The sequence below is a fragment of the Oreochromis aureus genome, linkage group 8 (assembly GCF_013358895.1).
Source record: "Oreochromis aureus strain Israel breed Guangdong linkage group 8, ZZ_aureus, whole genome shotgun sequence".
In the NCBI taxonomy this organism is placed as follows: Eukaryota; Metazoa; Chordata; class Actinopteri; order Cichliformes; family Cichlidae; genus Oreochromis; species Oreochromis aureus.
This window is the reverse complement of record NC_052949.1, coordinates 22,397,944-22,412,610: the sequence shown is the minus strand read 5'-3', so window position 1 is coordinate 22,412,610 and position 14,667 is coordinate 22,397,944. Positions and strand designations below refer to the sequence as shown.

Here is a 14,667-nt window from a genome sequence, read left to right as displayed (position 1 = left end):
ATGACATTTGAATAGCAGGCAGGAAGGAGAACACACAGGATGGGAACTAATTTCACCTCCTCTCCCTCCATCATTCCTATGTCTGTTGGAAATTGTCCTGCTGTCCTTATCCATTATGTCTTAACTGGAGTGTGTTTGCCTTTTGTGCGATTTTCATATAAACTGACAATTAATTTTTTGTTTTCTGACTCCTACGCATGATTTTTAAATGATTTTACACTGTACATAATTGTGTCCCGCAGAAGAGTGGTCCGTGGTTTGATTAATTCAAGTGGCTTGTTGTGTTTTCTTCCTCTGTGTGTGTTTTAGGTGGCCGAGATGCATGGGGAATTGATAGAGTTTAATGAGCGCCTGTACCGTTCGCTCATGGCCAAAGACCACCTCATAATCCAGATGAGACAGGAGCTCATTGACCTGAGAGGACCGGTGAGTGGCACACAGCAACAGACGCATCCTGTCTCGTCTGATTTCTCTGCGGGTTGTCTCCTTTTCTCTTCTTTGACTCGCCCACTGATTCTGTTTGATTTTCATTTCCACTTGGTCCTGTTTGTTTGTCCAGCCCTCCGCTCATTTTTCCCAACAGTCGGTGGCGTCAATAATGGTTATCTTCTTTCTCATTTTCTGTTGGTGAGATTTGATTTTCTCCGGGAGACTTTCTCCTGATCTTGATGGCTATCGATGTTAATACTAAGTATCCATTGTTCTTGTTAGACAGTACACAGACAGAGCTACTTTTTCTCACTACTTTCTACACTAACAAGAAAAACGCACAGATTACCAACGTCTGGTCATGCTCAGGAGAGCCTAAAGCTGTCTAGACGTGCACACACACAGGCTGCCCGCAGTTTGAGTTGGTATAGCTTCAGTGAAGGGAGCCCCAGGTTGCAGATAGGAGCTCTTATCCCTGAGCTTCAGCCCTGCTCTACTGGACTTGTGTGTCAGTGTGTGTGTGTGTGTGTGTTTTGTGCATGTCCATCTGTTTCCTAAGTGCTCCATGCTTGCTACAACTCAGTGCTGCTGCAGACGACCAAACCAGGGTCGCTGCCTCACTGATACCTTTCTTGGTCTTGCTCATCTATTACCTTCTCTCTGTGCATGAGTGCGTGCATGTGTGCATGTGTGCGCGTGTGTGTGTGTGTGTGTGTGTGTGTGTGTGTTTGATGAAAGCCTGGAGGCTGGCGGCCCAATTGCACTGGCTGTGGTGACAGTGTTTTTGCTCAGGTTTAGATAGGCTCTCTGGGAAATCTGAATAGCTGACATGCCAGCTCTGGGAGAGACAGGTTGGGGGAAGACACACAAGCTATCGTGTTCCCAACACTTCAGGCAACATTACATTAACTTGCATTGATTCCCTGGAGACTTACCCTAACCTTAGATATAAGCACTACTCACCCAACCATAACCTTATCAAAACCAAGCTGTCGCAGCGTGAAATTTGATGATTTTTGTTACGGGCTCTTGCTTTATCCCAGCAACATGATTTTCTAAACAGATTTAAACCCCCCCACACTACATGAGTAACACAAGTACACTCTCTCTCTTTCTCAATTCGATTGACTTCATTTCTCGAGGCCTTTATTGGCATGAAAGTGTCAAGAGACAAAATTGCCAAAGCATCAAAATGTGATTTGTCTGAGTGTTTGGACATTGCACAATAGCAGTAAATTGAATAGTATTAGAAGTTTAAGATTGATTACATAGTAATTACACACTGTATGTATGAATTGCAGGAACATCCTGCGTGTATGGATGCATCGGTATGCTGTGTATATCTAGGTTATTCATTTCGCATGTTGTTACATATTGTTGGGCAGGGGCAGATGTGCTGTCTCCTTTCTTTCCCACAGCCATGTACACACATACTCTTTCTCATCCACAAGGCCAACATGTAGCACATTTAATGTGGTTACTTCACCAACCTGGAGGCATGCATGCTTGATGAATACATTCACAGGGAACACACTGGTGTAGGAATCACTGGTAGATGGATTCATTGTCTTTTTGTGTGTATCTGATAAAGTATTTGTGCAGGAGTTTGTCCTGTATTTGAATTGAAAGTCCTCCTTCTGTTTGTTCCTTGCTCTTTAGCGTTCTTCCTCTCATTCATTTTTTTCCAGGTTCCAGGTGATTTAAGCCAGACGTCAGATGACCCTAGCCTGTCAGATTTTGAGACGTAAGAACATTTCTCTACATCTCCCGTCCAACGCATCTTTCTCTCACCCCTTTCTATCTCATAGTTTAGTGTCTCTCACCCCTTTTTCTCCCTTTGCACTGTTTCCTCTGAGTTTACAACTAAATTAGATTTTCAGGTGTTTTACCAGAGTGAACTGCAAACAATGGTAGCTGTCCAAACACAGTGCTGACATACTGTTAATGTTGTTGCTGCTCGGGATAATGATAATGATGATGATAATGAAGACGGCGGTGAGAACTGTTTGTTGTTTGTGTCACTCAGGGCTCATCGCGCTCTCATCAACGTATGGATCCCCTCTGTGTTCCTGCAAGGCAGAGCTGCCAACGCCTACCACGTCTATCAGGTACACACAGCCACATTAATATCTCTGTCTGAGCCACGCGTTGTGTTTACCAGGCAAAAAGAGTGATTTCATCAAGATCTACCGATTTAAACATCAACTTTGATGTCTGATGTACAGACTGCTGTAGATATAAGACAAAAATAACATTTTAATTGGAATAGAAACAGTGGAAGAAAGTAATGGACAGAACAAGAAGTTAAAAGTTCATGAAGGCACAGAGTGAAGGAACAAAATGAGAAAGCTCTGAAATAATTACACATTCGCTCACGTGTGCATTAATAGCTCATCATCTGTGTTTATTCAAATTGTTGTGTTTGAATGTTTTTAATACCTAAAAAGCAGTTTTCATTGGTACAGCTCTGGTCCTTTTTTTGTAGCTTTTCTTGGGAAGGTTTTATAGATACTAACTAACTAACTTTATAGATACTAACTTTGTCAGGGCATTTTTAGAAAACTAAAGGACGCGTTGATTTAATCAGTTTGTTTTACTGATCCTGCCCTGTAGAAACACTTGCTTCGTAAGTCTTTCTGTTGATTTGGAATTGAAGCAAGATTAAAATTAAAAATTAAATCACTGAAGTTAAGAAAAGAAATCATGTAAGTGTCATCAGCCTCAAGATGTACTGTATCCTGAATGAAAATTAGAAGTTTAGCTCATTTATATGTAAACATGGTAAACTATACCTGCTAAACATCAGCATGTTTATATTTTTAAATCCAGTTTGTCAGCTCAAGATATTTAGCGCAATCTTATAGAGCTGCTAGCATGGGTGTAGTTGTGCTTTCTAAATGTAAAATGTGAAAATAAAAGTTTAAAGATGACGCAAACAGTGAGTTAATATACTGAATGTCTAAATGTGCACTACAATAATTTTTACAGTTGCTTTGGTGGAGTTTTATTCCATCATAGGGCACTGCTGGATGTCATTCTAGTGATATAGACAATTAGAAACAAAGATCCTGTATGTTTCATATATTCATGTGCATGTGATGGAGCAAGTCCTAATTATTTTTTGTTGTTTATGTTTACTGGTATTTTATGAACTCTTTCTGTGAAAGAACCTTGTAACTGAGCCTGTTAGTGAAGGAAACAAGGAACAGACGAGGATTTGAGGAAATAATGTCCCTCAGTGAGAAATGAATTTATACTGTCAGACAGCTGTAACGTTTACTCCCGGACGTCAGGATACAGCAAAAACTAATAATGGATGTGCTGGAATATTCATCCCGTTAAAGATTATTATAGTTAACTTAAACTAAAGTAAAAAACTCAAATTAGATGTGAAACTGAATTTTAATCCTTTCATGCATGAATTATGACAACCTCAATTAGGATTTTTTTCTTAAGTATTTTTATTCATCTTTAGGCATGAAAAAAAGATTTTTGAACTTCATGTTTTTAAACATGTACTTTTCAAAGAGTTTTTTACATGTTCACGTAGGTGGACAACATAAGTTTTGACTGGATGGCAGGGTATGGAGTGACACATCAGTGTCCAATGTAGTGGCTTATGTGCAAGTATACCATCAACACTGACACAAATACAAGAAAACAGCCTTTGAATAGCTGTCCAATGTAGTGACCATTATGTGTGAAAGGTTTAATTAACTAAAATAAAAACTAGTTTTTTGGAAATAGATGGTTATATGAAGATGGAAAATTCAAAATAAATGGAGGAAATCGTTTAGTTTGAGTCTTTTAAATTGGTAGAATTTGTTACCACATCTGAGGCTTTAATGGACATGTTTATTGAGACTTTGGATGTCTACAGCATTGTTTCCTAACCTTTTGCAGCCACGGCACATATTTCACATTAGGAAAATCACACAGCACACCACCAAACACAAATGTCATAAAAAGCATGTTGATAATTTTTCCCTGCACACCAGCTATAGCAGAATTAGCTCAGTTTGTCCCCAGTATACCTTTTTTTTTGCTTTTTTCTGACCACTACTCATGCTAGGGGCATCATCTGGGTCAGAATTTTCTCCAGGACGCAGGTCAGATTGGCTACTTTTTCTTTTCAAATGTGTATCTATTGCTATTACGCTGCATTGTCTCATTCACATCATGACTATTATGTAATTTCTTCTTCGTCTTCTGTTAGTGGCAACCCATTTAATTAGAGCAGGTAGCTGTACTGGTGATGGCCAGAGGGGCCGATGGCGCGATATGGCAGCCTCGCCGCTGTCAGTCTGCCCCAGGGCAGCTGTGGCTACAACCGTGGTTTGCCTCCACCAGTGTGTGAATGTGCGTGTGAATGAATAGTGGAATTGTAAAGCGCTTTGAGTGTCTAGAAAAGCGCTATATAAATGCAATCCATTATTATTATTATTTGTACTGCTCTCTAGTGAAAGACAATGGAATTTTTCTGGTCGTTGCTCACGCCGATTGCTTAGAGTACTAATCAGGTGGAACCAGATAATTTTCCATGGCACACCTGATCATTTCTCACGGCACAACTAGTGCCGCAGCACAGTGGTTGGGAACCACTGGTCTACAGAAATGTGAGTCAACTGCTTTGAAAAGGTTTTCCTAAATCTCATCTCTGGTTTAAGCCTGCCATATTAGAATACTAAAATTAAGACTGATAAACAAATACACTGAAATTAATAAAAACTGAACAGAAATGAGCAAATCCACTGTGGAAACAAAAAGTAAATAAAAATAAAAACTAATCAGAAAATCCAAAACCGTAACAACTCTAACAGTCCGTAACAGAAACCAATGCTTCAGCTGGGATTCGTCATGTCTCACATTGACCACATAAATCAATACTGTGCCTCATCAGAAAGAGGGGGAGATGACTAAGGTAGAAACTGGCATACATCAGGAAAAAAAGTGCATAGTTCACATTTTTGTTGAAACTAATTATCCGATGAATCTGGGACCATTTCTAATGTTGGTACATGGTGGGCGTCTGTACCGGATATCAATCTAACATGGTCCTGGCTTCATCATCATCACGTCTGAACTCCATCTTCAGGAACATAAAGTTACTGAGCTTCTGCAATCATACAATTATCCCCAAGGAACGAGTATAAATCTTGTGACAAATTCAACCTGTGAGTTGCTCTTTAAGCTTAGAAAAGGTTTGTCTGGAAATGCCAAGAAATAAAAGGCTAGCTGTCGCTTTTTTTTGGGCAGTCTGTGCTCCAAGATGGCTGTGTGTCCCTCGTCATCGATTGGTGCCCTGCCAGAACTGTTGCAGACCTAAATAAGTCCCAGAATGCTCACTGCGCTTCCCACTCGAGCCTGCCATTTCTGAGTTTGCAATCAAGTTCGGTCAGAACTTTAAGCGTTTACACCAATGATAATAGAGCAGCTCCACTTAACTAAAATAGTGTTTCCAGAGCTCTGTGCCGGGTACTTATCTAAGTAAGGTGTGCTGGGAACTGGACTCGAGAGCAGCTTAACAAACCGAACTGCTGCTTCTTCTTGTATCTGTCAAGTTATCGAGCAAAGCAGACAACGGCACCTCATTCCCTCTGTGGCTGTTTTACTGTGTCTGTCACATTAACAAGGTGTTACACCTCAGCTCTCTCGCCGTGGCTGTCCCCTGCTTCCCCCATGTGAGACAGAAACACACACATACTCAGACATTAAGTCCCATGGTTGAGCTTCATCAGACAGACAAACTCTCTCTCACACACACACACACACACACACACACACACACACACACACACACACACACACACACCTGCCTGCTCAGGTATTTACACAAACCTGCACTATTGGAGATGAGACAAAAACTGATGCGCACACACACACAAGTGCTGCTACAGTGGACACCTTCTTCACGCTGCACAAATACACCTGTCAGACAGAAAAGTGCATGTGTGTACACACACTGTGGTATTATCTGCTCTGTAGCCAGGAGGTACAGCTGTAATGTTAGTCAGTGAAAACCATATGGGACAGGAAGAGACAGGTGACACATCCTTAGCTGTAACGGATAGGCAGGAGTGACTGGCTACCATCTCAGCTTGGCTCAACTTATACATAATAGATGTAAATTCTCAATTCAGGACTCAAACTTTTAGCTGTGTGACATCTTTTTGAGCCAGACTGTCTCCGTCCTCTCAGCAGGACTGATGTGCGACAAAGGCAAATGAGACGCATTGTCTTAATTTCTCTCGTACCCGCTCGCAGCTTCAGGCCGCCTCTCGCAGATGCACGGGGCAGTGCCTTTATTCTGCATTATGCATACACAGTAATAAATGTATCACCAAACACATGATGGCAATAATTTAGAATTATCATTTGTTGCTAGTAAAATGCTCAGTGGAAAGTGGCCCACATTTAAACTGCTGTGCAGTGTTGGGTGAAGTGAGTCGTTCAATGCAGTTGGTAACTTTTATATTCAGGTGAGTGCTTTGTAATTGTGCTCCCATAAAGGCAGTTTTTTTTTGTTTTTTTTTTGCCAGAAATAATTACAGACTGTTAAGCACTACACCCAGTTTGAGCCTCTCGTTTCTGAATATATTGTTCAACAAACAATAAAAGAAGTCGTAGTCTTTACGAGAGTCTAAAGATATTTTTTTTGCCTGTGGGAATCCCACGCTTTCAACTAAATGCGATGTAATGGTTGGTTAAAAGTAGGTGAACCGCACACAGGCATGTACAACGCTGCAGGCAATTATTAGCATCCACCTGCAGTTGCGGATTTATGGATGGACTCCAGTATTTAAGCTGAGCATTTTCCATGTGTTGTGCTAATTTAGCCTAATTTCTCCATCTGAAAAATGGTCTCTGAGAGACTACTGTCCAGCCCTGGAGCTGGTATAAAGCACAACCCATCTGGTGTATTGGATACTTCCATTCACAGAGCTATATTCGTCTAATGGCTCCCTGTGGAAACGGCTTTTGTTCTTAGACAGGCTAATGGATGGCCAAGGTTACTGGAGTCATTGTTGTTAAGGTGAGGCTGTTGTGGTGATTGAACACTGAGCCAACAGTCTTAAAGACCTGAGGGTATCATGAGGAAATGGCAGGGGTCTCTTTAAATTACCCTCAAGCGAGTGCATAGATTTTTTTTTTGTCTTTTTTTTCTTCATTGTTGCACTCGCGCACACACCCATATGCTTGCAAAATTGAACCAATGATGGGAGCAATGAGCCATAGCCAAAGCTGGCTTTTGTAAGGCTTGGAGAGTGAATGGGATTTCAGAAGCCTGAGCCCGAGTTAGGTCACGGCAACCTTGTGGTGAAAATAAGCTCGCTAGGAGCTCTGTACTGCTGCTAAACCCATCCAGAGAGGTGGAAGGGCTGATCTAACCATCGCATCTCATAGCGCGTGTCCCTAAATGTCTGCCTCCTTGCTTCATTCTCACTGTCCTCCTTTTCAGCCTGCATATCTGTCTCACTCCCCCTGCCAGATTGCATGCCATTATGACAGGGGTAAGCCTACTTGTACTCCATTTTCGTCTTTGCATGTCCTCAGAGCCCCTTTTTTCCCCTCTAAGATTTCTAAAATGACTTCCATCTGAAGTGTGGTACGGCCATTGGACAGACAGACAGAGATGAAGAGAGAGACTGATGGATTTGCTCCATTATAAGTTGGGTTCTGCTCTTTGTGTGCCTCTGGGCCTTTATTCTTCCATCATTCCGTCCCTTTACTTTCCCCTTCTGAACTCATAATGAGAGAATTATACCGGCCGTGGCAAATCACTGACTCGCTCCCACACAATCCCAACAATAGAGGCTATTAAAAGAGAATGAGAGAACGCATCGTTTGCACACCGTCAGCGAGCACAAGCGGTGATTTCTGTGTGCGCGTGAGCGTCTGTGCTTTTCATTACCCGTGTATCCTGGACCAGCATTGTGTTGTGAAAAGAGCATCAGTCAGAGGCTGATGAGGAACTCTCCTCCAAAGAAGTGTCTGTGCTGGCTGCCTGTGTGTTATTGGGATCCTTGTGCTTGCAACAAGGCTGTCAGCGAAAAGTAGAAGAAACAAACACTCTGGGAAAGACATCTTAGAACTAAATGTAAGGTATTTGCCTCTGGAGATGGCGGTGTCAGTGGTTTGGTAAATTGGTCCGACACTTTTTGTCTCCGGCTTTCATTGGACTGCTTTCTCTTTTTTTTTTTTTTTTTGTAATGGAGAAACTGCTGTTACATTTAAAAATGCCAGATACATCAGAGTCGACGGATTAAAACGTATGGACCCAGGCAACCAAATACCTGCAAAACTAATGGCGCGCCTTTGTCATTACTGAAGCAGTAACTTTGTGGATTCTTCACTGGTTGCCTAGTTACGGGTCCTGACCAAGAAATGTTCAGGGACATAACGCCCTATTGATCTTTCAATTCCAAAAAAGTTACTGTGCCTTTTGGAGAGTTTACTTAGGCCAGATAAAATAAGTGTTGTTGTTTTCAATGCAGTTCCACAAATGAATCTAATAGAATATAATAAAGATGTGTCATGATGGGTCAGGGTATGAGAGCAGGGGCTATAGAGAAATAACAAATTCATCACATGCATTGCATTGGGACATTTTGACAATCATATTTGTTCTCTTGCAGTCTGTGGTGCAATCTGTGAGGTATCAGATGATGCAACGTGCTGCACACTGCGTCTGTGTCATACTATGCCTCTTTTTACATTAAAGTTTTTACCACATCATTTTCATGGCAAAGTGTGACAAGAGTGAAGCTGGGAGCTTTTAGCCTTAGGTTAGGCGCTGTAGCTCATTTTTTGCTCACATACAATAAAAGATAAAAGCCTTGTGCCATTTGGCTCAAAAGTATTTTATGTTATTTCTTGTCAGACAGTCTAAAGTAGTCCTGCTGAGAAGCTTACTGCTGTGCTGCTGTCTGATGGGAGCTTTCAGTTTGTTGATTATGAGGTGTCATACCTGTGGTGTAGATGAAAGATATGCTCTTTGTATCACAGCAGCATTTAGCGATGATAAAGTTTTATCTGCTAACAAAGCAGAAACGGGTATTATTGTCATGAGCTGAGTTTTTTTTCAGTAAAGCAATAACTTCAGTAAAGTTGCATGGGCTGTGACACATAATTGCAAAAGCTAATCTGAAAATGGGAAATTACACCTCAGTTTACATCAAAAGAAAGAGAAAAGTTGCATAAAAGGAGCTTTTTAATGCCACTTTTGTAACTCCAAAGGCAAGAAGATTCTTAAGTTGTTTTTTTCTTAGGGTTTTAGCTGGAAATAGTCCAACAAATGCACTGTTCACTTCAAAGTTTTTGAATATAGCCCCTCATCATCTTCCTTTCCAAATCTCTTTTTAAAAATTGCTCTTTCTGCTTTCCTCTCCTTTGCTTTATTATCTATCTGTTGTTCTTTTTCTTTTCATCAGTCTTGCTGTTTTACTTTTCCTCCAATTACTATTTTTCTCCTTTACTGGTTTAATCCTCTTTCACCTATTAATTTTCTATTCATCGATTCTAGTGCTGCTGACAAAGTCCAGGACAAAATGCTTGGGATCTTTCCACCTCCACAGCAATTTGACACGAAACACTAATGCATCATAATTTTAACCTCATACACCTTCCCAGATGAGACAAAGACAATAACGTGAACATGGGGGACGGCAAACTGACAAAACTGCAAACTACATCTGTGCGTCCATCCATAAACTCAAACACAATCCAGGTATTAAGAAAAAATGTAGCATCCTGTAGTTTGAAGAGAGTCCAGTGGAAAATGCTGGAGTTGAGAGCTGGTGTCTCCAGTCCACGTTAGCCGTTTCACATATAGATTCAATAGATATACAGTATCTGCGCATACAAAAGGAGCAGTTCTCTTTGATCAGCCAAATGCTGCACCTATAATTGCAGTGCTGAAAACTCCTCACTGTTTCAGTTATGCTAATCTGACTGGAAACATCTACTGTTCTCTTCTTTCCTCTGTCCCTCACACGCTTGTTCTTTTTCCACAAAACGGCATTAAATTATGAATGAAATTTATTTTTCGCAAGCAGCAGGGCTATGTGTGTGTGTGTGTGTGTGTGTGTGTGTGTGTGTGTGTGTGTGTGTGTGTGTGTGTGTGTGTGTGTGTGTGTGTGTGTGTGTGTGTGTGTGTGTGTGTGTGTGTGTGTGTGTGTGTGTGTGTGTGTGTGTGTGCACTCTAAGCCATCTAAGTTCATTCTATTCAGCAGAAGGTTCTGCCTGCTTCAGAGGTCTTGTGTATTTCTTGAGCTCAAGATAATAAGAAGAGGGTGTGATGGAGATGAGGTGTAGACTGTACACACCATAAGAAATGAGAAATAGTTTTTCTCTTTTTTCTTTTTCTTTTTTTTTTTTCTATTAGTTGGGTAACAGGGAGGCTCGGGTTGGGTCCACTGGTCATTGCTGCTCTACTCTCCTGGGTTGAAAAGCTCTTTTGCGGTTAAATTTACAAGCTTATTTTCCTGAGAAGTTTTTAAACAGACCATAGCTAGTTAAAATTGCTTGAGCTGCAGAGCTTGCTTTGCCATTTATGGCAACTGGAACTAATAAAACTGATCTCAAATTTCAGCAGATAAACAGCAACAATAACGCAGACACAACAATGCTAGACACTCAAAACATCGGTAAGTAAATATAACCTTACCTGCTTTGTTGTGCACTCAAAGCTAAGTTAAAGTGATGATATCGTTTCCATGGCGCCGGTATAACTCACTGGGTTGAGCAGGTGAGCCATCTGCTCCAGCCCTGCATCTTCCCCCTGCTCTCTCTCAGCTTTCAAGTCCACTTTAAACTGAAACAATGGCCACAAAATGCTTAAAAATGATCCCAGAAAATACTGTTGATGGTGATAAATTACAGATTACTGTTGTTAGTTAACTGACCACATCGACTGTTAATCTGATTACAAGGGATGCATCTCTAAAAGTGATATGTAATTATCATCAAGTCCATTAATTTTACTGCAGTTCATTAAAGTTCATTAAATATATTTGTTATTATCTACTTTGCGTGTGCTCATCTTCAAGCCTGTTCAAGCAGAGTCTCAATTACAGTAATAGCAGTTACATAAACCTTGTTTAACTTGCTTCTCTCAAAGATCTTAATGTATATAAACTATATAAATCAGCGCATCTGTGAATCTTTGAGACGTTGTCCTTGAAACTCTTTCACATGTGTGCACAGCTGCCTTCAGTGGACTGCTATCCCCAGAGACATGCAAAGTGGGAACTGTGTTAACACCTTTAATTTCTGTGTTATCCATTGGCTACAGCTAGGAAGACTCATGGCTACTGAGGCGGTATGCCCTACCTCCAGACCTGCTCCACGTGAGCAGCTCTGATTAGCCAGAGGCTTAATCGGCATTGCTGGACTGCTTTCCCTATGCAGATGAGATAGTACATCCATATGTATTAATGTGAACTTTGAGCGTGTGCAGATAGCTGTGCATGTTTGTTGGTGTTGCATTTAAAGACACATGAATATCCCTGATCATGAGCTTGCAGGGTTTTTTTTTTGTGTGGGTATTGTCACACACACACACACACACACACGTATTGGACTCTGTATGGATGTGCACGTGAGTGATTATGGTTATGATAATGGCTGGTTGGTGAAAGAGCGAGATAACGGTTATGTTGATGATGGTAATGATGAATGTTTTACAAAGATGATGATGATAATTACAATCGTTGTCTTCATCTTACATCCATCAGTCATAGATTAAACACCCTCGGGAAGGCGCAGAGGCTGCTTTTGCTGCTGTACACTGCAGCACTGGCACCTCATCAATTTCAGCATCAGTGTAATTTACATTACATTTCCATTTTAGGCACTTAAGTTAGTGCTCTTATCCAGAGCATTTCACAGTGGGGAGGTTGAGCTTCAGTGTCTCATTCAATAGTACTTAAATAAAATGCATTTCTGTGGAATGACACGGGCATTGGCAGGAGTAGGGATGAGGCTATGACCCTCTGACTTGAGGGGGAGAGCAGAAAATGCAACACCTGCATAATGCATTGGAAAAGAGTAAAACTGCAATTACCAGTTCGCCTCAACTAGAGCCTGTACAAATATCTTTAGATGGGAAAGGCAAAAGGTTTCTTTTGTAACGAATTAGGATGATTAATTTTCTCAACTTGCAGTTTTATTCGATTCAGTTTTATCTGCACTAAACGTTATTTATCATAACTGCAAGCCCCCACGAAGGAGATTTACCTCTAGTTGTGCCTGTGGGTAGCGTCATTTGCAGGAGAAACCATAGGAGGGAGTTTCCTCCTTGCTAAAACTGTCCAAACAAAAGATATTGTATCTCACAAAGATATTGTACCACTGTTATTTGCAAAGGTCAATCCACACACTGCTTTATGAAGGCAGTTCAGAATAGGCTGAATTTTTTTTATTTTATTTGAGGAATATTTTTTTCTATTGGCTCCAGTCTGTCTTATCATACACCTCTTACTGTTTGGCTTGCACAGCGCCTGCTTCTGGATTTAACCTTTATAAACATAGCAAAGCAACACTGAGCTCTTGAAAGGCACGCAGCAGTACGGGCTAAGCCCTGCTGTGGCGCTTGATCAGTGACCTGCCCGCCAATAAAAACTTCAAAGGTGTGTCTTTGCAGGTGGAAATGGGATGTGGGGGGGTGGGAACTTTCTCCCTGAGGGTGATGGGGAAGTTGGACTGATGGAAGGATTTGGATGGTGACGTCGTTTGGTGGAAGGAGTCAGAAGGGAATGTGGTAATCTCTGCTTTAGCCTCCAGATATCTGATTAGATCTCTGAGCTGGAACATAATTTGTCAGACTGCCTCATCTCCCTGCTTTCTTCTCCCCCGATAACCTCAATTTATATTTACACATTTATTTGTGTCTCCAGTTGTCTGCCGCTCCCTCTTGGCTCCATTTTCCTGATACTCCACTTGCCCCTCCCCTCTTTTTTGTCTCATTCAGCTCTAATTTGCACTGCATCATCCACTGCGTGCCCTATCCTTCAATCACTTGCTCTCTGACTTCCTTACTATGCTGAAAACCCTTTCTCACAAACTGTCAGTGACTCATTTGTTCATGCGAGTGTGTGTGTGTGTGTGAGTGAGGGGTGGTGGTGGTGGTGTGGGACACACAAATAGGAGGAGTGGGAGGGAGAGCGCTGACAGGTGAAGGAAGTGGGAGATGAAGAGAACAGCGTAAGGGAAGCAATTGTGATAAAAAGATGGCGATAATAGCTGCGGCGTGTCCCATTTTCCTCCTGCTGTGGCGTCACTCAGTTTCTCCTGGGTAGTTTCCAACTTCGATGTTGAGTGCTCATATCTGGTTACCACCTGCCGGTTTTCGAGAAAGAACTTTAGCTGAGGGCTCTGGTGATTAAAAAGCTTCGTGTCTGACGTGTCGATGGCTGTTCTGTGTTAGGAATAGATCAAATCGGACTGGAAAACACGGTGGAATAATTCCTATAGGCCTTACGAGTCTGAGGTTACATTTATGATGTTTTACCAAGAGTTTTACCACCTTATTACAGACCACACTGAGGCATTGTCATGTGTTATTACTTGCTTTTCCTGTCATCTGTTTTGATTTCATTTTGAATGTTTTGTTTGTGCAGTTTTAGCTTTGCTAGTGAGGCGCATCCATAAGTACAGGAGATGTCAGATTGTATAGATTAAGAAGAAGAATGCAGAGTGTCCTTTAATACATACAAATGAAGGATGAGATGATTCGACTCCGCCTGTTTTGCATATGTTACTAGGCAAAAGTTTGGGTTATGATGCAATTTACTGTTGAAGTCAATTAATGTAGCTGTCCACCCACTGTAACACAAAACCAGGAGGTTTATTTTCTACTTCCAGGATGAAAGGTAACACCAGCGAGAGAGCACAGAATTAGACCTTGCTCATATTCAGTGATGGATTTAACCTACTCTAATTAGTGGACTGATATCATCTCAACAAGTAAAAACTGTATTCATAAAAGTCCTGCTTATAATGTCTTTGTTTATTACACTTATGCTTTTTTCTCTGCTAGTTTTTGGTCGCAGCTTTTGTCCTGATAATCCCGAGTTATTAATAAAAGTCAATACTACCTGTGGTCTCCAGGTGGAAACCAGAATGGAAGCAAAACTTCTGTACCTAATTACACATTTTAGCATATTTACTGTTTTTTTTAACCCAGATCAGAAGAAAGTACCAAAGAACACAGACCACACACGGTCTTAAGATGATGAT

At 41.2% G+C, this 14,667-nt stretch overlaps 1 protein-coding gene across 3 annotated transcripts in view; it reads left to right on the top strand.

Moving 5' to 3' along the window:
• The window catches only part of snx29 (sorting nexin 29), a 144,928-nt gene that overhangs the window by 92,213 nt on the left and 38,048 nt on the right, over positions 1–14,667 (top strand). For all 3 annotated transcript variants that reach the window (XM_039616441.1, XM_031748805.2, XM_031748806.2), the window contains exons 16-18: positions 310–426; positions 2,118–2,173; positions 2,456–2,537. In XM_039616441.1, the coding sequence (XP_039472375.1) occupies positions 310–426; positions 2,118–2,173; positions 2,456–2,537 (255 nt within the window). The remainder of the gene's footprint in view (positions 1–309; positions 427–2,117; positions 2,174–2,455; positions 2,538–14,667) is intronic.